Here is a 25,527-nt window from a genome sequence, read left to right as displayed (position 1 = left end):
TTAAATGAATGGAGGCATTATGGAGATGCCGCAGACGAGGATTCCTGCTGCCACATACATATAAGCTTGTGACCAACTGCCTGGGAACAGTTAGGCAATGTACGTGTATTAATGTAGTTAATAGTTTATTGAAATGCAACCACGATGCAAATATGCACTTAAACAAGTGTGTGTGTGTGTGTGCAATTCTTTCTTTCTTTTTTACTGCAGTAGCTTACACAACAACCTCTCATTTGAAACAGATAGCTTATGTAAAATCAGCAAAGACCATCTTATAAAGTTTGCCCTTTTCGAGCATGTTTGCACACATGTTCAGTTGTCATCACTTCAGTTTAATGACGCACCGTGATAGTGTTTCTCCAGTGCTGTAGGTGGCAGTCATCTTTGTGTAGTCTCTATATCGCACAGCGTTTAAAGCACGAATGAAATCGCTTGTCAAATGTTTTCTGAATGTAAGTTCATGTGGGTCTCCACTCTCCAGTTTCACTTTGTATGCCACTGTCAACAGACCCCGTCGGCGATCAACTTACTCTTTCAAACTCGTGAGTATTCAACACTATGAAGTATGTTTTGCGTCGGCCATTGCTGTTTGTAGTGTATTTACTGTTTGTTGTGTATTTACTGTAGATTTAAAGTTTGCGGAGTTATGCTGTGTGAGTTTATTCGAAGGCAGTTGTTGACTGATGCGATGCGCCAGTAACTTATCTGACTCTTGTCAAGCGATTCAATTGACTTCTGTTGTGGTTTTATAGATGTATATATTTTAAAGTGATCGTTTTTGATAGATGTATAGTTTTTGTGGATCGCTAACACGGTATCCGCAGCACTGGCACGAACTTTCACGTTGACGTTTAACTTTTGCATTTGTCTCCCTTTGATACAGTTATACTGTTTAATCGAAGTCGGTATTCTTACGTACAAACAGATGGATTGTCTGACTGATGACTTGCATTAGACGCATTCATTGCATTCTTGCTCGACTTTCTCTCATTGGTCCATCATTGCCTTCGCCAGTCATTGCATTTGAGTACTACTGTGTGCCATATGGCCTTCTCATGTGGCTTACTTGTTGAACGGTGGGCACTCTTCAGACACATCTGTCTTTTGTAATAGAAACACTGAGACACACTATTGCTGTGGTTCATACATGCATGACATATTTGTTTATTGTGGTTTATTTGTGATGTTGATATGTGCCAGTAAAATGTTACTTAATAGAATCAAATGGGACTAAAAAGCTTTTAAGGTGGACTGGTATGGTTAGACAGAACTGTAACTTGTTTTGACTTTTTTTAAACAGACAGATTTATTATGTCAATAAGGATTTTTACTGTAGATCAGTAATAGTTAACCTGTTAGTTAATGATTTGTCAGACCAGTTAGTCAACTTACTGTATGCTCATATTAAACATCAGGTCAATAAAACTATAAACAAATGATTTAAGTCATGTTTATCTGCATTAAAGCTGTGATTCTTCAGCATTTGTTGCAATTATAAACGTGTTTATTTGGAAAGAAAACAGTACAGTTTTTAATTTATTGCTGCTGTCCTGAAACCTTTGATGTCCAAATTCCCTTTTGGGGAAATGGAAAAAACACTGTAGTTTTTAATTGATCAAATACCGTGTTATATTTACATAATTACTTCTTTGCATTTGGCAGACGCTTTTATCCAAAGCGACTTACATTGCATTATACTATTCAATTGTTTCTGAGTATGTGCATTCCATGGGATCAAACCCATGACCTTGGTGTTAGTGCCATGCTAACCACTGAGCTACAAGAGCTACAGTGTTGTGTTGTCAAAGTTGACAAGCACTTTTAAATTCTTTTCATTGGTTAGATATTTGCAAAACCAAGTGGCAAACATAAATTGTGACTAATAATAATCATTTATGGCCAAAAACTCACAAAATATGGATATACTGTTACTGTACGAGGTTTCAGATGGATAGCAGCAATAAAATACAAATAGTTGTTTAAGTAATGTTCAATATAACGTGTTGTTTTTTTGTGTTGGAGCCAGTGAATGTCAAACTTTACAGCAGAAAAAATCCTTATTGTCCAGCCCGGAAGGTTGTAGCAGCTGTCTTGATATGCATGCGTTGTCTACTGTGTCTTAATGATAATAGTTTACAACATAAATCAGCTGTGCAATAGTGCCAAGTGCCCACAATGAAACACTTAACAGTATACGGTCTCAAAGGTCAGTGGCTCTGTACTATATAAGGAGCTGGTGCCATCCTGGATTCATTGTTATGGGTTTAAACTGGCATCTTGCTTTTATGTTCTGGCCCCTGATTTGTTTTTTGATAGCATAAGATATTGATACTGTCTCTCTATTATGCCTTTATAAACAAAAACCTAAAGATTTGAGATCACTTTTCACAGAGTGTTTATTTATTTTTTGTCAAATGTTTGGTTGGTGTTTAACCTTAAGAAAATGTTGATTAACATTTTTGCATTTGAAAGATGAAATTGAATTAATTAATTTAATATGCAACTTGTGATTTTTGCAAGCCTGCTATGAAAATTTGAGAGATATTAGTGTAGTCCCATATATGACTTGAAGGGATCGTATTGCACTAAAACGTGTTTTTCTGTGTCTCTGGTGTGTTATAAGTTGCCCATGTATGTATTGGACACGTAAAATTGCAAAAATTGTCAAAAGAACACAAGATGCATTCTGTCTAAGAGCGAATGGTCACCCAGACCTGCCTGAAACGCCTCTACGTCTAATCTACATCAATTTGTGGTATGATTTTACTAAGACCAGCAAATTGATATGCAAGTAAGGTGGGCGTACATGTCAGTACAATTGCTTTGGAACCTGATGTTCGAAATATGGTAAAAGTCGTTACATTTACTTCACACGCTTGCCGTGTTCAACCAATCACTACGCACTGGTTTACTGGCCAATCATATCATACCTCGCTTTTCAGAGCGATGAGCTTTGTATAAAATCTGCACTTTTCATAGAGGCGGGGCAAAGAGGAGATACAAACATGCACGGTATGTGGAAAATACAGCGTTTTTGAACCTTTAACCGTGTATACACATTGCATTACATCTTAAACAAACTATAATATTCGGTTTTGCCATGTCATATGACCCCTTTAAAACTAACCCAAATTTGTATTTTCCTAGTAACCAGTGAATAACTATTCACTAATAGTTCTCTATTTGCTAGAATGTACCTTATTCATGGAATGTGCCAGAGACTTAAACCTACTGCCATACAAATTGTCCATGTAAGCCTGAAAAATGAATAAACATGTCATACATTTGCTTAATGTGAATGCAGCATACCTTTAACCTAATAACTTTGACATGTTTACGTAACACAAAAGCTAGTAAAGTAAGAGACATGTCATGCATGCATTTTATTGTACTGTACAGTACATACAAGGTTCCTATCTTTGTCAAAAGATACCTTGTCTTGGGTTTTGAGAAATGCAGTCATCATCTACATCGTCAAATTATCTCATTGGACTGTGGACTCATTCCTTTGTGACTTTAGCTGCATTTGAAGTGGTGGTAATATTTATTTTGTTTGTTTACCTCGGTTAATGTTCCCCTGACCCTGGGTCACTTAAGAAGGCTTCCTCTAAACTTAATGTTCCCTGTCAACACATCCACGATGTGGTGAGTTATCTCTGGAAGCCGTAGACCTCAACATTTGATCCAAGTGACACACCTCCCCCATAGACCAGATACCGGGGACTATATTTGGTCCCTAGGTCACACTTGTGTTCATCGTCTTGTAGTGTTTTAATGATCCGCAAAACATGCAGACATCACATGAGGATTTGACACGTGTTCAGGATTGTTCATGAGTTTAAAAACTAACCGATGGATAATTTAGATGCAACTGTGGGCTTTAGCTAACAGGCATAGCTAGCATGACCTTACAGTAACCTGCCGCTGGCTCTACAGAGCTATATCAGCATGGGTATGGAAATGTGATATGATATAAAGGATATATCTCTTACAGAATGCATTCTTTCCCCTGTAGTCAGCATACTTTGAGGCATGGAGCACCATTGCCTCGGACGCATATATCACAAACCTAGAATATAAGTTTAACTAGGACTAGACTAGAAATTGTACAACTCCCACGAATTGCTATATACGTTTTTCAATACACATACTTGGCTAATAAACTTTATGGAGTAATTTATCCCATATTTAGAATTTGAAGATGTTTGCAGTATATGTTTTATTACAATTTAGTTAAGTAATTATTGTTTTACAGTTTTCAAAAAGACTGTAAAAATCAGCTACTCTAACACTTTAAAAGAATTTTTTTTACTTCTTTAAAATAAGAATTTTATCGGCCTCTCACTGAAAAATAAAACTGAATTTTAACACAAAATTAAAGTCGAAATGAAATTAAAAAAAATGATCAATCTAATTGTTTTACAGAGTGGTGAAGTATTTATTATAAATTATTTATCCATGCACAGTTTTAAAAATATTTGTTTGCACTTGTGATCTTTAATCAAAGAGAAAATAAACATCATTTACTAGCCTTCGAGTTGTTCCAAATCTGTTAAAATGTCTTTGTTTTGTTCTCAGTAATTTTTCCAACCATGTGTGTCAATGAGGGGTGTTAACCCCCTGTTGAATCAACCTCTCTTCTGGTCACGAGGAATGGCGCGAGGGCGGGGATGCAATGACTAACAGATTGCAACCAGGCGTATAAATCCTTAACCTTTTAACAATCCAATCAGTTATCGGTGGATGTAATCCCAGTCCCCTCCTACATTTCATGCCGACTGTAAGAAATCTAAACCCTAATAGGATTTAACTGCTGTCATATTGTAAAACAATCACAATAACTCTAAGAGGTTACACATTTGATTTGCAGTGTTGTGAGTTTACATAGACATTACAAACATTAAACATTGTATAATATGATAAAAATGTTTATAAAAGTGCTTTAAAGTTCCCAGCATTACTTAAAAACCCGCTTGGACTTAAAACAATAAATCCACATCATAAAAGTGTAAAATAAAAAGTTTGTTTAATAAAAAACAAATATATATATATATACATATTTTAAATTGTTTGTATCGTGATTGATTTACTATTCATTTACTGTAGTCATAAAATAAAATGATTAAATGTTTACATGCATAGTTGTCTATATATTTCCTCTACAATATTAATATTGTTTGCTGTTTTTTGTATCGCAGGTCAGAACAAGAAGGACTTCTGTGAGGACATTAATAAAAATGAGCTCAAAATATGCTTCCGGCTTTTTATGTAGATGAACGATCCCAAACATATAAGGGTTAAACACAAATTTTCAAAAAGTCACCCTTGGCTTTGGAGTGGAACTTCTACAACCTAATCTGACTGGATTAAACACCTCTGTCTAATGGTTCCAGCACTGATTTTAAGCACGAGATGGTATGCCGGGAATTTGAACGCTTGACAGAGACTCCACAGAAATGTCGGAGTCAAGACAAGCGACGTGCGACAGTGGACTTCCTCACTTCCTGATAGGCTCTAAGGATGATGAGAGGAGAGAACTGGAGGAGACCGACATGAGTAACATCTCAAGGTTTTACGGGGAGGAGGAGGAGGAGGACGACGAGGATCAGGTACCGTAATTCCTCTGGGCTTTCTGCAGGTCTTTTGAGGGAATTAGAATGAAATACTGACCGGGTTCCTTAATAACATTTTATAATATATCAAATGTGTAAATAACAAACAAACAAACTCATTTTACTTTATTTCACTGCTATTAGTCAATGGAGCCTCAGATAGTGGTGGGGATCTGCTCCATGATGAAGAAATCCACATCCAAACCAATGACTGAAATTCTGGAGAGACTCTGTAAATTTGAGTACATTACCGTGGTCATTTTTCCCGAGGAGGTTGTTCTCCATGAACCAGTGGAGAAGTGGCCGCTGTGTGACTGCCTTATTTCCTTCCATTCCAAAGGTACCTGACATACTGAATTTCACATGTGACAGCTTTGAATTTAGATGTCCATATTACTTCTGTATTTCATACATTGCCTTTTGGTCACATCGTCATGCCTGTGTTATTGAGACACTTTGATACTTCATTTTACACATTTAATCTACAAGTAGTTTTTAATGACTTTATAAAGCAGCATTAACGCAAATTTGTTTTACATTATAGTATACAATGTTTTATTGAGTGTCTTAATAAGATTTAAACACTAAATATACAATGTTAAATAATGGTAATCGATGTGTTTTGTCATTTTGAAGGCTTTCCCCTTGACAGAGCTGTTAGCTATGCCAAACTAAGAAACCCTCTCCTTATCAATGACCTCAACATGCAGTATTTCATTCAGGACAGGCATGTTAAAAAAACAACAGCTTTCTCTGAAGTAATCTTGCTAAGCAAACCCTGTTACATAAGACTGAACTCTGTGTTTGCGATTATAGGAGGGAGGTCTACAGGATTCTTCAGGAAGAGGGCATTGACCTTCCACGCTATGCAGTATTGAACCGGGACCCCGATAGACCAGAGGGTAAAGGTCATAATTTTGGCGCAATTTTGATACACAATGTCATTGGATAAGGGTTTTGCCAACTGAGTTGCCCTTCACAGGGTGTCAGTTGTTTCTTCTGTAATATGTTCCTGTTTTGCAGTCAGCAGCAACATATTGTGAGCTTCCTCATAGTGTGCTCGTTGCTAAAATGCGGAGTGCATGCAAAAATAGTGCAGTGTTATCAGCAGGCACAATTTATTCTTGGTTAATTCTCGTGTTTGACTTCATTGTTCCTGTATTTGGCATCAAGAGTGTAACTTGGTAGAGAGTGAGGACCACGTGGAAGTGAATGGAGAAATATTTCATAAGCCTTTTGTGGAGAAGCCTGTCTGCGCTGAAGACCACAATGTGTACATCTACTACCCGACCTCAGCTGGTGGAGGCAGTCAGCGCCTCTTTAGAAAGGTACGGTTTTGAAGTTTCATAGCTTTAACTTCTGGGAGCGTTTGTGCTGGTAATGATCAGTAAGTTTAGTTTAGATCAAAAACCATGCCTGCCATCTTGTAGATTGGCAGCCGGAGTAGTGTGTATTCTCCTGAAAGTACCGTCCGGAAGACTGGCTCGTACATCTATGAAGAATTCATGCCCACAGATGGAACAGATGTAAAGGTGCGTGTGTCATCTCATATCTCTGTTATGATGTAAATGGGCGGATAGGAAAAAAAGGTTTGTTGACTGTGTTTTGTATTTCTGTTGTGATAGGTTTACACTGTAGGACCAGATTACGCTCACGCTGAGGCTCGTAAGTCTCCTGCTCTGGATGGGAAAGTGGAGCGAGATAGTGAAGGAAAAGAAATTCGGTATCCTGTCATGCTCACTGCAATGGAAAAGCTTGTGGCCAGAAAAGTGTGTCTTGCCTTTAAGGTAAGGAGGATTTAAAAGACTTTCCTCAATAGCTTCTGCTTAAGGTGTCTAATGGGTGTGAGGTCATTGCCAATATTTGTCTATAACGTCTTTACAGCAAACAGTCTGTGGATTTGACCTTCTCCGAGCAAACGGACATTCTTTCGTCTGCGACGTCAATGGTTTTAGCTTTGTAAAGAACTCCATGAAGTACTATGACGATTGTGCCAAAGTTTTGGGGTAGGTGGCCCTTGTGTGTTAGGTCTGAAATCACTTTGTTATCGCTTTTAATATGAATTTATATCACCAAAATCCAAAAAGGACTTCTTTCTTTTGGGTTTTTTGATATTAAGATATACATATATACATTCCAATTAATATAAAAACTTTAACAAAATGGAAATGGAAATTGAAACTTCCTGTGTCACATGGATGTGTTTCCCTCAGGAACATGGTGATGCGAGAGCTGGCCCCTCAGTTCCACATTCCCTGGTCTATCCCCATGGAAGCGGAGGACATCCCTATAGTCCCGACTACCTCAGGAACCATGTAGGTGTATCACTTTCTCTTATTAGAAATTGTGGATTACTAAAGTGTCCAGTGTGTAATGTTTTGGGGGCTCTATTGACAGTAATGTAATATATTGTACATAACTATGTCTTCAGAGTTGTATAAAGACCTTACATAATGAAGCGTTATGTTTTTATAAACTTAGAATGCCCTTAATGAACAAACTGCTCTACAGAGCACGTTTCATAAATACGTTATCTCCTTTGGCAAAGAAGGAAAAAGTGATGACATCTTAGTCCTCTGTCAGCTGCCGTACTGCTTCGAAATGGAGGGCTAGAATGAGCCATTGGTTGCATTTCACAATCTTGCCACTAGATGTTGCTTACAGTTGACCTTTAATGAAACGTAAATTGTTTTTATTAAATGAAAATTTATAGTAGCTTGTTATTCACGTCACTTTGGATAACCGTGTCTGCCAAATTTATAAAGGATGATGTCTTTTATGTGAAGGATGGAGCTGCGTTGCGTTATTGCTGTAATTCGCCATGGCGACCGTACACCCAAACAGAAGATGAAGATGGAGGTTAGAAATGCCTTGTAAGTTTCGTGTTCTTTTAGTGTTTGCTTGTGTTACAGACTGTATTGTATACCACCAGTTTTTCATTGTTTTCTGGGTATGACACTTTTCATTTCTCGCAGGTTTTTTGATCTGTTCGAAAAATATGGCGGCTATAAGACTGGAAAACTAAAACTAAAGAAACCAAAACAACTTCAGGTGGGTGTGATTTGAAGCGCAAGCGATAAAGTGATAAAGTGATATCTGGTTTGTAGCAGAGCTTAACAATAAGTGTTTTGGTGAACCATATTGTCAGTTTAGGCCTTCTGAAGTTATCAACAGCAATGTTGTTTTTAGCAGATGTTAAATTAGTTGTGATTGTACATCAGTATGAGATAACAGAAAACTTTGAATGTATGACAGGAAGTACTGGATATTGCACGTCAGCTCCTGGCTGAGCACGTCCAGCACAATGACTGCGAGATTGAGGAAAAGAAATCCAAACTTGAGCAACTAAAGACCGTTCTGGAGATGTGAGTATGCTGTCTAAAATTGAAATGGCTTTCCTCCAGTACCTTATAGTACCTTCACGCAATTTCTAAAATGAGTTGTTCATTTCAGTTGTTGTTTTCATTCTCTGGATTAAAGGGACGGATCATCCGTTTATTTTCGTCATTTATTCACCATCATGTCATTCCAAACCTGTTTGACTCTTTGAGTTTGGTTATATAACTAATATATATAATATATTTGGCTATATAACCAAACAACATAATCCCATTGACTTCCATTATATCGAAACAAAACCACTGAGACATCTCTCAAATATCTTCTTTTGTGTAACAGAGGAAAGAGTCATACACATGTTTTAAATGACATGAGTGTGAATAAATGATGCTAGCATTTATATTTTTTGGTGAACTATCCCTTTATATTCTGATTTAGCCAATTGGTTAATTTGGGCTAGTTGCTCAGATGGTTAAAAGAGCCTGACCAATAGACATTTTTGCACTACAACACAAAAACGATTGAAATTATTGGTCATCAGTAGGCGAACACAGAATCAGCTAATATTTTCTGCGTTGATTGTCTTGAAAATATGCGTAAATGCAGATTTTTTCATTCGCTGCGTTTTCATTAGGCTTTCTTTTGTAGACATTAAAATGTATCCCAAAAACTGCTTTGATGTAAAATCTTTATAACTTTACATTAGGCATGACTTTTAGTTCTCATTTAGAAACATACATTTATATGTTCATGACCAGCTCTGTAATTCAGTATAATGTGTTCATGACTCCCTCAGATGTCATCATAGGTCAGTTTCTTAATATCAACTCTTTTCTCTCTCTCCCTCTCTCTCTCTCTCTCTCTCTCTCTGTTTTTTTTGTGTCTCGGCCGGTCTCTCAAAAGGGAATCCAGCCTGAATGAGAATCAGTGCGCACCCTTATGTCCCCTATGTTTTCTTTTTATATAGGCAAAGTGGATAATAACCCTCATTAACCTGAGATCTTGTAGAAATTACTGACACGTTAATGGGGCACTAAAATGTCCTTTTACATTGATGGGTTCCGGTTGCAATTCTGTGTGGCATCTGCATGCCATTTTAAAAGTGTTTCTAATCTCTCACGGTTCTTTCTTGTCTTGATTACACCGGGTCCTAATCAGGATGTTATTGGTTGACGAAAGATGTACATTAACTGAGGAAAGGGGCGTTTGGGAAAGACCTTTGGGTTGACGAAACAATACAGCAGAGCCAATGGTGTTCCCGAGTCTTTATTAAATTATACAAAGGATAGATCTTTAGATAAGGGGGCCTTTGCCTTTTTTAGTCATGTGTCAAATTTTTTTAGGTTCCAAAATGTGTGGGACTGCCCGCCTTGTATATTTATTGTGCACTTATTTGCAATACCTTTTAAAGTTCACGTTAACCATCGGATTAAAACTAGTTCCAATAGTTAATGCTGGTAAAAACAATTATCTTCCAAAATTCTCTGCTGTATGTCGTGACTTCAAAACATGGCACCGTTGCAGATGCAGGGTCACGTTTTTTTCCACCCAAAGCCTGTCGTTCCCCTCGAGACAGCCCTGGTATGGCACACATTAACCCCTGCCAGCTTGTGAAGGTCACCCAGACACATGTTTCCAGAAACATGGAGGCCACAGGGCACCTGCTAGCAGTTTGAGGCTAGTGTTGTGACTGATGTGTGGTGTCTGTGTTTCTCAGTGGGGGAATGCTTATTAAGAGTGGGCGGTATGTCTGTGTCCCCGACCCTGTGTATTGTTTTTCAGGTATGGCCATTTCTCAGGGATCAACAGGAAGGTGCAGCTGACGTACCTGCCAAATGGGCAACCCAAGGCATCTAGTGAGGAGGAAGGTATTAATGTTTAAATATGTCTGTAGATTAAATGTGTGTGTGTGGTGGATGCATGCTTAACATTCGGGTATGGGATCGAATCCCAGGGTGCAAACAAACTGAAAAGATATCATTAGAAATGCACTGTAAGTCATTTATGATATATAATATAATAATATATACTGTATGTACTTGGCAGTATTTCTTTTTTACAACAGTCTTTGAGCCTTTGTTATGTGTGTTAGACTCTCAGAAGGAGGGTCCATCCTTGCTCCTGGTGTTAAAGTGGGGAGGAGAGCTGACCCCAGCAGGTAGAGTCCAGGCTGAGGAGCTCGGACGAGCCTTCCGTTGCATGTACCCTGGAGGACAAGGTAGAATCACACAACACTACTAACGAGAAGTACATACTTTTCTAATAAACAGGACAGGATGCAAATAACGGCTGCAAGATCTATGGAAATTATAGAAATATCGCAAATGTTCATATGGGAAGGGGTTGCCAAAACTGGATGATTTTAATACTTCAAAAAGTACTCAAAAAGAGCACAGATAGACTGGTGAAACATAGAGAAGTATTGCAATTTTTACCTCATGTCAGTCAAAAAACAAGAGAGACTGATAGTAGGCATCCACCACAAATCATTTATTCAAATAAAATGCGTGAATACACCAGAAAATTTGTTAAATGGATAGTTCACCCGAAAATGAAAATTCTGTCATGTTCTCATTCTCATGTTGTTTCAAATCTGTATGCATTTCTTTGTTCTGTTGAACACAAAGAAGGTACGTAGATTAAAGTAGGAAACCATAGTCTATTGACATAGTGAGGGTGAGTAAATGATCACAGAACTTTTGTGTGAACTATCCCTTTTTAAAGGTTCATTTGTGTTTGCTTGGTTTGTCTTCACAATGACATTTATATATATATTTCTAGGTGTGGCATACATTTCCAAATATCTTATGAGGCCATCATATTGTTTTGGAATGAGATATTAGGTCAATGATATGTTACTAACCAGAAACATTAGAGCTTGGAGTGGCAGCTCTATACTCCCTCTGCATAATATCTATACCTTGACAAGATATTGTGTTCTGTGTCAAGTGTGCCTGTTTAAAGCAAGTCTCGGCAGGAAACCTGTACTTCCTGCCTGTTCAGTGTTTTTGGCGTACAGAAGCATGTTGGGGCAAGATTCCTTGCATGCCTAAAGAGGAATGAATACTTGCTTGACGACAAGTAATGGTGTACCTTTCTGTACCTTAGCGTAAAATACTTCTTACTTCTCTCGAATCCATTCCCAACCAAGAATTTCTCCCTGGTCCATATTTTCGTCCTACATGGCCAGACTGTTTTTGCTGAGTCACTGTCAGCTGTTGAGCAGTGGTCAGCTATTTTACACTGCTGGTTAATGTGCTGTTCTTTTACCTTGAATTGTTAACTAGACAGCTGCAGGTCCCTTGGCTGTGAATCCCCTATTGACTGTGGTAAGAAGAGATTTTGGTTGTGTGCATACGGTAGTATTGATATTGGGTTAATGCATCGTCTGCCTCATTCGTCTCTTTAATACCTTAACAAGCATCTCATTAAACTAATGCCGACAGAGGGATGTCAATGGAACATTTCACGCTTCACATTTGCCACGGACTGTTTAGGAGCACATTTGGTCATACTAAAACATATCACTCATTTCAAATGGACATTCTGCGAATCTGTTTGCCACTTGATATGGTGCAATGCAAATGTGATTTCTTAATAAATATGCTAGAGAAGCACCTAAACAAATACTGCTTTCAGTAGTTTGGATGCTTTGAAGAGCATGATTGACATTTTAATGGTTTGGTGGACCAAGTTTTTCCCCAGTTTGAGGTGCAGCACATTTTGTATAGATTATCTGACGTGGTTCAAAAGCAGAAACATAGTACCTTTGCCTCCACATTTTTGGATCTTGTGAAGGTTTTTGTTTTAAGTTCTTGTGCTCTGTTGGTTTGCAGGAGACTATGCTGGTTTCCCTGGTTGTGGCCTTCTACGTTTACACAGCACCTACCGACACGACCTCAAAATTTACGCCTCTGATGAGGGTCGCGTACAGATGACTGCGGCGGCGTTCGCAAAGGTTTATTTGGGTTTTGTCTACAGCGGTGTGTCACGATGCGTTTAGATGGGTTGATGTACAGTCCCGGCCAAAAGTGATGTCTTAATTTTTTTTAATTTAAATATATTATTATAGCTGTATAAAAAACATTCTATTCATGTTGCATATTGAAAAGTGGAATTTAAAGACGCATAGCAAAATATAACATGTTTTTTCTATGTTGAGCATTTTGTTATTCTATGAATGTTTAATATATTTAAAAATTATAGTTGTTTTCAGTTTTACTACAATTTTATTAATAATTTGAATGTGCTTTTATTTTATATTTTTAGTGTTCATGTAAAACAAAATGTTTATTTAAATTTAGTAACTTTTTTTAATTAAATTTTTTTTGTTGCTATATAAGTTTAATTATTTTTTTATATCAGTTTTAGTTACGTTTTTATTTATATTCGGTTAATAATTCTAGTGCCTGAATTTAAACTTATTCTCACTATTGATTATTTCTTTTGATTTGATTTGATTTCAATTGACAGAAATGTTTTCAGTTTTGTACGGAAACCTGAGGGGGATCACCCACCTGTACATCACTTTTGGCCACTCCTGTTTGTTGTAGTATACAGTGAGACTTGAAAGTCTGTCTTGTGTGCTTCAGAAGAAGCATGAAATCTGTGCATTTGTAGTAATTCCTGTTTGTGTGTTTAGGGTCTGTTAGCCCTGGAAGGGGAGTTGACCCCAATCCTTGTTCAGATGGTCAAGAGCGCCAACATGAATGGACTTCTGGACAGCGACAGCGATTCCCTTACCGACTGCCAGCAGAGAGTCAAAGCTCGATTGCATGAGATCATGCAGAAGAACAGAGACTTCAATGAGGAAGACTACCAAAAGGTGACCCGAGTTGCAATTTTCAAAATAGAAACAACTGATTATCACCGCATCGCTAACTTCCTCTTCCTACCCTGTCTTTAAGCTGGCTCCAACCAGCGGCCCTTCTCTGGTGAACTCCATGGGGGTGATTGGTAATCCGGTAAGGACTTGTGACCAGGTTCACACCCTGATTCGGAGCCTTACTTCTCAGATCTGCAAAAGGCTGGAAGACCCCAAATCTGCAAGTTGGTGCCCATCTTTTTATTTATAACACAAGACAAACGAAATGTCAATGTCAATTTATTTTGTATGTATTTGCCAGACCTGCAGCTGTACCACAGTGAGACCCTGGAGCTCATGCTACAGCGGTGGTCCAAACTGGAGCGAGACTTCCGCATGAAAAATGGTCGCTATGACATCAGCAAGATCCCTGACATCTATGACTGCATAAAGTATGACACCCAACACAACAGCTCTCTGGGGCTGGAGGAAACGCTGGAGCTCTTCCGGCTGTCTAGAGCTCTCGCCGACATCATCATCCCCCAGGTATTGATTTTCTCGATTCTTATGAGCATATAATGGTTTACAAGTTTTTCAAATTTTCATTCAAGCTCTTTTTTGCTTTTTCAGGAGTATGGGATCACTAAAGCCGAAAAGCTTGACATTGCTAGTGCCTACTGCCTTCCTCTGGTGAAGAAGATTCAGCTTGATCTTCAGAGGACTCATGAAGATGAAGCTGTCAACAAACTTCATCCACTGTGAGTCTCTGCACTGGAGTGGAACGCCCAGTCTTTGATCCGTTTCTTAAGGAGTCGTGTTGAAGAAGATCTCTTTAACCTCTGTGAGTGATCAGATTGTGTCTTTCATCCCCTCTGGTGGTTCAGGTACTCGCGAGGAGTGATGTCACCGGGTCGGCACGTTCGCACCCGGCTATATTTCACCAGCGAAAGCCATGTGCACTCCCTTCTCAGCATCTTCCGCTACGGAGGCCTGTTAGACGTGAGACATACACCATCAGATCAGATGATTGTGTCCTGTGCAGGTTCCTGTGTGTTTTATTGAATCTGTGTCTATGTTTAGGAGCTGACAGATGAACAGTGGAAGCAGGCCATGGACTACCTCAGTGCTGTGACTGAACTCAACTATATGACACAGATAGTTATAATGCTGTATGAGGACAATAACAAGGTACAGAATGCGCCCACTTGTACCTTTGTAACCAATAGAGCACAACAAACTGCAGTTATTTTCTCTACAGAGAATTGTTTCTCCGAACATATTAAACGGTTAAAATTGTCCCTGTTATATGTGTTTTAAAGAATAAAAATAGAGTATAAGTGACTTTGTTTTTGTGCATCTAAAGGACCCTTCCTCAGAAGAACGCTTCCATGTTGAGTTGCACTTCAGTCCGGGGGTGAAAGGGTGCAAAGACGAAGATAATGCCCCAATGGGTTTTGGTTTCCGCCCCGCCTCCTCAGAGGTGTGTGTTTACTGCGACTAGTACATTTGGATTTCTTTTTTTCCTCTGAGGGGAAGATTTATACTTATTTAGAGTCATCTGCTAATCCTTGGAATTATATACAGCATTATAAGAAATATTGCATGCTGGTTCTCTTCCAATACTTCTATTTCATATAACAGAACCATGAGAAACAGACCGACCCAGGCAGTCTTGAGGACCTTTCCCAAGACGAACCCGACAGAGCTGCATTGTCCGAGCCAATGAGCATTCACAGGAAGTCGCCATTAATCCGCAACCGCAAGGCTGGATCCATGGAGGTACCGTGCTTTAATAAACCAGGATATCGTTTATTCACACTCATGTCATTCAAAACCTATACATGACACAGAAGAAGATGTTTTGAGAAGTGGTTGTGTGTCCAAACATTAGAAGTCAATGGGGTCCAGTGTTGTTCGGGCACCAAGGTTCTTCAAAATATCTTCTTTTGTGTTCTGTAGAATAAAAAGTCATATACAAGATTTTCAATGACATGAGGGTGAATAAATGATGAAAGAATTTTCATTTTTCGGTGAACTACACTTTTAATTAAATCAAGTACGAATACAAATACAGTAGTATTGACCAGGCTATCGACCATCAGCATTCAGAATTACAACTTTAATATATTACTTTAATATATTATCTATGTTTGTGAATGTCTTTGTTTGCAGGTTCTTTCCGAGAGCAACATGTCTTCGCGCGGAGCCGCGTTTCGTATTTTCCCATCGTCTTCTCGCCAGTCCCCTGAGATCAAACCCAGCGGGTTAGGTGGGAATCAAATTTCATGTGTTGTTTTTAACCTTCGTGTAGCAGATGCACTACATGTGTCCTGTCAACACGCTCGGTGGAAAAACCTCTCTTGCTGACCATTGAGTACGCTCGTGTTCACTTATGTATGGTCATCAATGACGTAGTTCAAAAACCCTGCCAAGTGTATTCAGAGCAGAGATCAAATCTTGCCGTGCCCATGCTGCCAGTAGGGGTCTAAATATGGCTGCTGGCAACACTCTGGTATTGCTATTCTTGTCCATTCTGTTTCTATATTCAAGAACATTTAAAGGTGACAGGGTGCCAACTGTCTGGTTGTTTTGGAGCTCCATAAAGTTCAGAGATTGTGGCTGAAAGTTTTTGTATATCTGCACCTCACTAAAGACACATTTTTTTTTAACAAAGTGCATGTGGCCTGTCCAATTTGCATGTCAAACAAGTAATTTATCTTTCTCAGTACTGTCATCCAGTGGCTAATTTTAGAAACGTTGCTGTTCATTTGAATCCAGTCAAACGGCATGGGCTAAATATAATTAGTTTAAATGGTCTAAAAAAGACCATCTTTGTACTTTGTTTTAAAACACATATGCATGTTAACCCATAAAAACTAAACAGTACTAACCGCACATTCACAACTCCACCCTACGCCCCCTTCCACACCCAGGCACCCTGCGTGCAGGGCTTTTCAGCGCCTCCTACCCCAACCTGAGAGAGCTAGCACGAGTCACCCGCAAAAAGCCCTTCAAGAGTCTGGCTTCTCGAGTCGGTATGTCCCATTCACACACATACATATATACAATAGTTCACCTCACCCACATGTGAAAAGCGAAGTGTGTAATTCTGTCCAGCTAGCACCATCTAACAAAATGTTTTAAATGAGTGACTTTTACCGTCTGTTATTGGTCAGATAATCCCGCCCCAAACTCATGACATATGTTTGGGCAATGCTTTTTTGTCTGGCCCAGAGGGGCTTCTCATACAAGCATTGCGGTTTTGTTTGGTGGCCCCAGTGTTGCAGAAATAACACGCTTCAATTTTTAAGACCCTTAAATATAAATATATGCCGCTTTTCAGAGTACTTGATGTACTAAATTTACCTAAGTACTGCACATAGCAGGAGCTATCTCTGTTTGCATGATTAGTCTTTTGACTTGCATGAATAGTCAGTCTAAATGCTTGAAACATGCCCTGTATCTCTGACTCATCAAGCCATGTTTACAACTGGTATGACCTCTCATCTTTTTCTACGTTTTCATTTCTTCAATTGGATGTTCTTTTCTGTCACACATAACCAGCAAAGTTTCAAACTCAATTTAATTGACAGATATGTAGATCCAATGCTGCTGTCTAAGATGACCTTTATATTTAATTTACTACGAAACTCTTCATTCAGTTCACGTGCTTTTTTAACTACCAAATGTGGTTAAAAACACAAGGGATTTTTTCCACAGTTACTGAATTATATGTACAAATATAGTTTTTTGTGACCTAAAACTAATGTGTATACAGACATAAATGCGAAAGCAAACACGTTAATTGAATTTTGTTTGGTTTTAGACATTTTCAATCAATTATTTGTCACATTCTCTTTTTTTGATGTGTAGACCGTTTCAAAGTGACAACATACACAAACGTTTGTGGACTGCCCTTAACTTCCGGTACACATTCACAAACAATAAAGTGCCTGTAGATTATTTCTGATAAGATCCGTCAGATGGCTAAACTTGTCTCTGCAATATTTTGAACTTAGACTTCGATACAAACCAAGCTTAAACGCTAGATGTCAATGTGTCTTTAAATGCGACCAAACTAAAGGACCCATTCAACTTGTTCAAATTGCTATTTAATACAATTATTATACAATAAAATAATCATATAAATTAATATTAACATAAATAAAATATAAATAATTATATTAACAGACTAGCCAAACACAGACTGGAAATTAGCTGCAGTCCCGGCGTGCAAGTCCAATGAAACTGTCTATAGTCCATTTTATGCAGAGGGGAATATTTCAAAGTTTTAACACTTATGGTTTTCTGCATATTCTTTTGCACTGAAATAAATATGGGATCAAAAATCTATTAAATTCCAATTGCATATTTGCATCATAAAAAACGTCAAATTACTTGGCTAGTCATAGAACTATTAAAGAGATAGTTTACCCAAAAATAAAAATTCTGTCATTATGACTCGCCCTTTTGTCATTTAGAATCTGTATGACTTTCTTCTGCAGGACACAAAATATATTTTGATGAAAGTTTGTATTCCCATTCACTTCTTCCGTATTGACTCAAAACCAATGCAGGTGAATGGGTGCCAGTTAGCAACATTCTTTAAAATATCTTCTTTTGTGTTCTGTGGATAAAAGTCAAACTGGTTCGAAATGATGTCGATGATAGGATTTTTGGACAATCACTTTAACAGTTTTGTCCACAGGGTGTCACTGTGTCTTTGAGATTGAGAATTTAAGACATTTAAAATGGCACACAAAATACTGCCTTGTCATGCTGTCTCACCCAAAAGCACTTTCTAGCACTGAGGATTCTGGGTACTTTGTTGTGCCCATCTGTTGTTATAGTGTTCATTAATCCAACCATTAAAGGGCGACATCTGGCCCTGCTTTTTCATTTACCTGCTTGATATAGATTGTTTTATGAGAGACAAAGGCTTGTCAGATATTGCCTTCTGGGTGAGGAATATAAATGCTGGATTGAAATTATTTTTATATCCGGAGGGGCACAATGACAAGAGTAACTCCGAGTGCCTCTTTTTTCCCCCCTTAGAGCTGCTGTCTATGCCGGCAGTAAAGCGGTTTTCTGTGTCGTATGCCAGGCATCCGACTAATGGTATGTTTTGAGTTTTTGAATCCATGTTTTTGACACTCTCTTTGCATGCGCTCTACGGTTGTTCCAAAGTAGACTTCGTAATTTAGCACCGTTGTGATTTTTGTCATTTTGTTACTTATACATTTAAATCACAGAAATAATTTTTCATCACCCTTTTTATTTCATTTCTCACAAGACACACCCATCTTCATTCATTCCTCTATCTGATTGGCTTGTTGCATGGGTTGTACCCAATATATCACTCTTGATATATTGTTGTTTGTGTGGAAAATCATTTTTCACTCATGTTGATGCACCTAATTTCTGTGAAGAGAACATTTTTCACCAATAATGCTTTGATGATCACATGGCATATGCTGTGCCTTCCCGATAACAATGGACATCTTCATATATCTTTATTGTTCATAACTGATAAAGTTTTGTCATTTAAAGGGATAGTTCACCCAAAAATTCTGTAATTATTTACTTGTCGTTTCAAACCTGTATGACTTTCTTTCTTCCGCAGAACATAGAATAAGATAATATGAAGAACGTTGGTAACTGAACAGCGCCGGCAACCGTTCACTTCTATTTATGAGCACAAAACCAATGCAATTTAATGGGGGCTGTCTTTGTTTTTTTTAAAACATCCTTCAAAATATCATCTTTTGTGATCTGTGGAAAAAAAGTTAATCTTACAGGTTTGAAATAACAAATGTTTTTTTATTTTTGACTGAACTACCCATTGAAACTCTGTTTGATGAGCTTGGCTTTGTCACCTACTGCAAATGGGGTGATGATTCAAGGGATAGTTCACTCAAAATGAAAAGTTCTCTTGTTTCATCTGTGAAACACAAAAGACGTTTTGAAGAAAGTCGACATTGCTCTCTTCTACTAAAAAAGTGCCACGATGGCATCAAAAGAGTCTGTACAAATAATCTTAATATATTTCAAGTTTCCTCAAGCCATATGTTGTTCTGTGTGTGGGGAGAAACTGAAACGTAAGTTCACCCTTCACTTTCATCACACGGAAACACCAGCTGGGACATTCAGCTTTAAAATATTTATTTTAAATAACTTCTTTTGTTTCCTAGGAGACATAAATTGCATGACAGGATTCTCGTTTTGGGTTAACTGTTCTATTTTTTTATCAATTTGTTATGTTATAAACCTTATAAAATGATGTTTCTTATTCTTATCATCTGACAGTAAGAAGCTGCCATTTCTATGTCAAAACATCGGATAGCATTTACGGGGTGTTTACTCATAATATGGGTGTATTTTTAATATGCTGGCTTCTTGAGATGCGTTTAGAAGTTTTTTTCCTACATTTGTTTCCCATTTTAAACCAACTTGAAGAATATCTGCAGGTTGAAATAACGTACAGTACTTTTCCCATATAACGAGCCTTTTGGTGCTTAAGAAGTACAGAACTTTCAGATGAAGAAAATACAGTACAAGTTGAGGTGAAGTTGTTAAGTTGGTTTTCAAGTCATTTATTGAAGGAGTCATTTTGGTTCAATAACAATTTACGTTTAGTCTATGCTATTTTTAGCTATACTGTATTTTAATGTCAACGTCCAATTTTTGTTGATAAACATTACACCACCTGTAGATCAAGTTAAACTTCGAGTAAGATTATCTCTTTAATATGGAATATTAATACTTTCATATTCCTCTGTGTCGGGAATCTAGTTGAATCAAATTTTATAAGGTTGTTTTTTTCTAGTAACAGTTGCAGGCAAGGGAAAAGTAGTTTGTGGCTGTTCAGCACCCCTTGAGGGAAACTCACAAGTCTAAAGTCCATCAAACTGGCTATTCAACCACTACTACAAACCAAGTGTTTCCATCAACATTGTAAATTTTTATTTTATACATTTAATTGGCAGTAATTTTGCTATTAGATTAGCTCTTGTTTTTAATGAAGAAAATATTTTGTTCTGTTGAATTTGTTTTGGTTAAGTCCACACATCAGTTCAGGTGTACAATATAAATGTATGTGGACATTTTCAGATCATGTTTGCAATTTATGCGCCTCATTGGTTGAGCCAACAGTAGATCAGGAACTTCTCGCGTTTATTGTACATTTAACTATATTGTTCCATGCGCTGTGAAACTTAATCTATTAAATGTTTACTCAAACACAGCTTTATAGATTTGACTTTGTAAATAGTATGGAGAGCTTTCTGAAATCACAGTTCTAAACCTTTTCTCCTCACGGGCTTCTAACCACCACTGAAAATAGTTGTAAGTCATTAATTTGAGGTCATTAATTATATGTTGCTGAGTCATTCAGGAGCAAACATCCCAGCGGGGCTGAAACACAAGCTGTGGCTGCTGTATAGATTCTCGTTTCTTTCCTCTTCTCCTTCATCTTCATCCCACCCTAATCTTCAGCCCACTCTGTTTCTACTTCATCCCTCCCACCTCTTCGCTTTCCTCACCCTCTCTCCTACTCTCACTCCTCCTCATTCTGTCACTCACGGAACTCTTTTCCTACCTTTCGCACATTTCGTTTATCAGCGAGACATGTTTCTCTTATTTCATTTATGAATGAGAATAGGCTTTTAGCAAAAGTGGTTGTAAGGATTTATGTTCGTTAAATTATGGCATACAAACACTAGAAGTGAACTTTTAATAAGTTCAAAGGTGGCCTTTGTTGAGTCTTTTTCAGTCCTTACACATAAAGAAGCAAATGGTTGAATGATTGAAACTAAATTAATTCATTTAATTCAAGCAAGTTATAAATTATAAACACAAAATTGAAAAAGTTAACATTAATTTCACACAATACTTGCTCAAAATGTTACTTGCCTTGTGTCATTTAGAAAATCTACGTACAGTACTTTTATTATTGTGGAAAATCTAAAATGATCAGCATTATCGATTTATATCAGTCTTGTCACCTTCCTCGTTCATCTTTTCCACCGTCCCAGAATTCCTCCATTTGTTGTCCTCTGTTGGTATCGTCCCCTGTTTTACCTTCTTTTCTCCATTTCCCCCTCTCTTTCCTCACTCTTTCTCCTCAGAGATGCTCTTAGATGAGCAGCATGTATCAAAACTGCTGGGTGGGCTTTCTGTTGACCCTGTTCTGACCCATCACCTACATCACTGTTCCTACCACCTGCGCCTGCTCACCAATTGGCTCTGCTCCCACCAGGAACCCCCAAAATGCCTTTCTGGTCAGCCCGTGTGTCATTCGCTCTGTCGTCTCCCAGAACCAGTTCTCATTTTCTTATTTGTGTTGTAAATGTACGCTATAAGTCTATGGGGCTTCAGATGCAGATGCTGTATCTGTGCTCATTTACAGTATCTTACTGTATTTTACGCTGTTTTATTTATTTTTATGCTAATGCAGCTTTTTTCTGTCATCTTAACTTTTTTTACTGCATGTCTGTGCGTATGGTTTGGCGGAGACAGCTTGCTTATGTTGATGCCTACATAGAGTAAGTATACTGTAACAACTTGCAAAGCCATTTTTAATGTCAGCAACATGTTTAGGAAAATGGAATTTCTCAACCATTGGCTCAGAGACATAAATCATGTTATTGTTTAGTGTTTAGTTGGTGAATCTGAGCGTGTGGCTGTGACAGGACTTAAAAGCAGCCAGTCATATTTGTAGACGTTGCCATATGGTGTCTCCACACAGCATGTTGACTTCATTTGCTATGCAAAACAAAGCCGCCTGAAACATAGGATTTAACTGGAATTAAAGGAACGTTCTTTCCATAAATTAAAGAGTCTTGACTCATTCTTGTCAAACATGAATTCAGATTATTTCAGTGGAAGCCAAGAAAAGAAGTGTAAAAGTCTTCACGCGTTTGAAGCTTCACAGCCTCTGGTTACAAAGAACTTACATGATGTCGCTCGCTGTACTGTAGATTTGAATGACTTTTTGGCATCTTATTAAACAAATGTTGTAGGGTTATTATAGTTTTACACTTGTTTTGTTTATCTAAACAAAAAATATCACCAAACAAACATGTAAAGCTCATAAAGCCTTTTTTAATTTAGCTGGGGGTTAAACTGATACTACCTTGTTAATGGACCAAGAGAAAAGGGTTCTGTAGAGATGGGGTTGCCATGGTTGCAGAAGAGTTTCTGTATTTGAACTACACATTCCATATTTAATTTAACATGAATGAACGTTACTCTGTGATTAACAAAAGTCCACTATTGGACCATAAGTGCAAACCATGGGCTTGGAATATTAAGCATGATATATTCTATATGCCTCTTTTCATTTGCTTTAAATGAATTATGGCATCTACTTTAAAGTAATAGTATAGTACATTGCCAACAATAAATTACATTTTAGGCGACGTATCACATGCCAATTTTATTCAATGCTATCCGAGGCTTAAGCTTTGTCATATCAGTTTGTGGTTTGGGTTGCATCGTGTGCTGCTGTGGATTACTGTTCACTGTATATATCACAAAGTAGATTACTTTGTGATAGCTGAGATAGAATAGACTTTTGTGCTGTTTCAGAAGAAGCACATGCTGCTGTGCTTGAATGAATGTTTGTGGAACAGCGGTATGACGGCTCATAGTTGTGGTGTGTGTTTTGGACCATGTGTTTGTGTGTCTGCTGCAGGGTTTGAAGGTTGCTCTATGGTGCCCTCTATCTATCCGCTGGAGACACTACACAACTCGCTGTCCCTCAAGCAGGTGGATGAATTCCTCACGGCGGTGTGTAAAAATGGAAGCGAGTCGCAATTCAAGAGGTTCAAATGTAAGCGGACACACACATATTCACGTCTATTCCATTTAACATGTATTCACAAATGTCTTCATTTATGAACTCATACGTTTTATGGGTTTGAAATTATATGAGGGTCTGTTGTCCATTTTTGTCTCTAGCTCTGTCTGCCATGTTTGAATCGCACACGCAGCCCTCCATGGATGCTGAAAGTCAGGAGACCCCATTGTCCACCCCGGTCCAGCTGAGCCAGCCACCTAGCAGACCTCTCTGGTGTGAGTTTACAACAGCATATCACCTGCCAAGTTTCAAAGTATAAGAAAATTATTGAATGCACTTCTTGGTGATAATTAATGAGGTATTACCCTGGCCTAGACTATTCTATTGATACTGCACTGTAATGTAAACTATTCAAATGTTCTTATAATTCTGTCACTCTTGTAGCCCTGCTACACTATAGAAAATGTTATGGATGGAATGGGTATAACAGGCGTGTTGTGGTTTCAATGGAAACTAAAATGAACTAATGCCGAATTTTGCATTGGTTAGACTAATGGTACTGTATTTCACTGAAAACCATTCGAATTTCTGTGGTGGTTTTTTATCGAGGGCTCATGCCACTCATCTTTCAAGTTGTCTGAGTTTCAGCACTTCCATTTCAGCTTTTAATGCCGCACAATTTCCTCTGAGAGTTTGGTGATTTATGTTAAGTCTTTGGCTGTTTCAGCAGCTGCTCACAGTAAAAGAAAATCTAGGTTGCTTTAGTCTCTGGTAACCTATTTACTCTCATTTTGTTTTTGAAAAGGGAAACATGTTGAATTCAAAAGTATCTTTCAAATAAATTGTGCATTTGTGCTGGTTTTGATTGTGTAACATTAAGGCTTTTGATGTGTGATAATACAAAGAGAATATCAATTCTTTAGATGAATGTTGAATGTGTTATTCTACAAAAAAAAATTATGTAATACACTTATTTGTTTGTCTGCACATAAAATAGGTTAGTAATGTATTTTGACTGGACAAAAATGACTGACTTCTCTATTTACTCTGGATGCAGACAGCAGCGGTCCACCCAGCACAGTATCCAGCTCCGGACCATCATCTCCATCTTTAACTGAGCATTCATCAAACTTCGGATTCAACAGCGAATAGACTACTTCATACGTTTTTGTTAATGATCCTGGACCAGTTTAACAACAGGTTTGATGTGGTGGAAGCTGATCCTAGATCAGCATAAATGAGCTACTTCCTCTTTGAGGCTGCTAATGTTCACACCATTGTATTAAACTACTCTTCTGCCTAAACAATACACCGAGGCACTTCAGCTGATGTAGAGCTCTTGCTCTGTCTGCCAATAGAGCAGTGAAACCAGTAATGAACTCTTCTGCTGTACTTATGTAATCTGATGGAGCCGGATAGTAATTATGATCGTAGATTCAGTGGCAAAGAGACCGCTACATTATAGACATTAGTCATGTCTCTGTATTTTTTTATTGCAGACACCAATGCAGTTTCATTGCACACAATAATGCAAATCAAAGTTTTGAATTATTATATTTTAATTTAATTATTATATATAATGACTTAAGATCCCACTGATTTATAGTTCCAGTTGATACAGTTTGACATTTTAAGTGAAATGTAATTATGCCTCTCTCTTTTAGTTGATGTGTTTTAAGGTAATTCTTTTTTACATTTTTAGAGATTTGATTTTGGTTATATAAAGCTATATTTCGAGCATTGAATAAAATGAAAATTGTATTTTTGTGTATGTGGTAATTCTGCAAACGGTATTGTTTTGGGTTAAATTAATGTGCCTTACTTTTATGTGTGTAAAATGAGCTTTAGTAGTGTTAAGACTTCAAGAGTGTTTTCAACTGTATTTTTGTTCTGTTTTTGACAATTGTTTACTCTGTAAAGTTTAAGTAGGAATATTTAATTTTAGAGAATTGTATTGCGTAATAAAATATCTG

General features: G+C 37.7%; 1 protein-coding gene across 2 annotated transcripts; it reads left to right on the top strand.

Moving 5' to 3' along the window:
- Positions 1–424: 424 nt before the first annotated feature.
- Positions 425–25,527, top strand: ppip5k1b (diphosphoinositol pentakisphosphate kinase 1b). Of its 2 annotated transcripts, XM_079450183.1 has the most exons (30): positions 425–542; positions 5,199–5,609; positions 5,757–5,952; positions 6,249–6,339; positions 6,429–6,514; positions 6,786–6,940; positions 7,043–7,144; positions 7,238–7,399; positions 7,497–7,618; positions 7,826–7,927; positions 8,399–8,485; positions 8,588–8,663; positions 8,868–8,977; positions 10,734–10,819; positions 11,044–11,169; positions 12,788–12,909; positions 13,594–13,776; positions 13,859–14,000; positions 14,078–14,301; positions 14,386–14,513; positions 14,640–14,754; positions 14,836–14,943; positions 15,119–15,235; positions 15,397–15,534; positions 15,928–16,024; positions 16,689–16,790; positions 21,882–22,034; positions 23,450–23,587; positions 23,716–23,829; positions 24,612–25,527. In XM_079450183.1, exons 2-30 carry the CDS (start codon positions 5,457–5,459, stop codon positions 24,704–24,706), a joined length of 3,630 nt encoding a protein of 1,209 aa, XP_079306309.1. In that variant the 5' UTR covers positions 425–542; positions 5,199–5,456; the 3' UTR covers positions 24,707–25,527. The 2 variants fall into 2 exon arrangements, with proteins under 2 accessions (XP_079306309.1, XP_079306310.1); XM_079450184.1 differs by lacking the exons at positions 16,689–16,790; positions 21,882–22,034 and adding an exon at positions 18,811–18,873.

The sequence above is a fragment of the Barbatula barbatula genome, assembly GCF_947034865.1.
Source record: "Barbatula barbatula genome assembly, chromosome: 25".
NCBI classification, from domain to species: domain Eukaryota; kingdom Metazoa; phylum Chordata; class Actinopteri; order Cypriniformes; family Nemacheilidae; genus Barbatula; species Barbatula barbatula.
The sequence above is the reverse complement of the archived record's forward strand: the minus strand, read 5'-3'. Positions and strand labels throughout refer to the sequence as shown.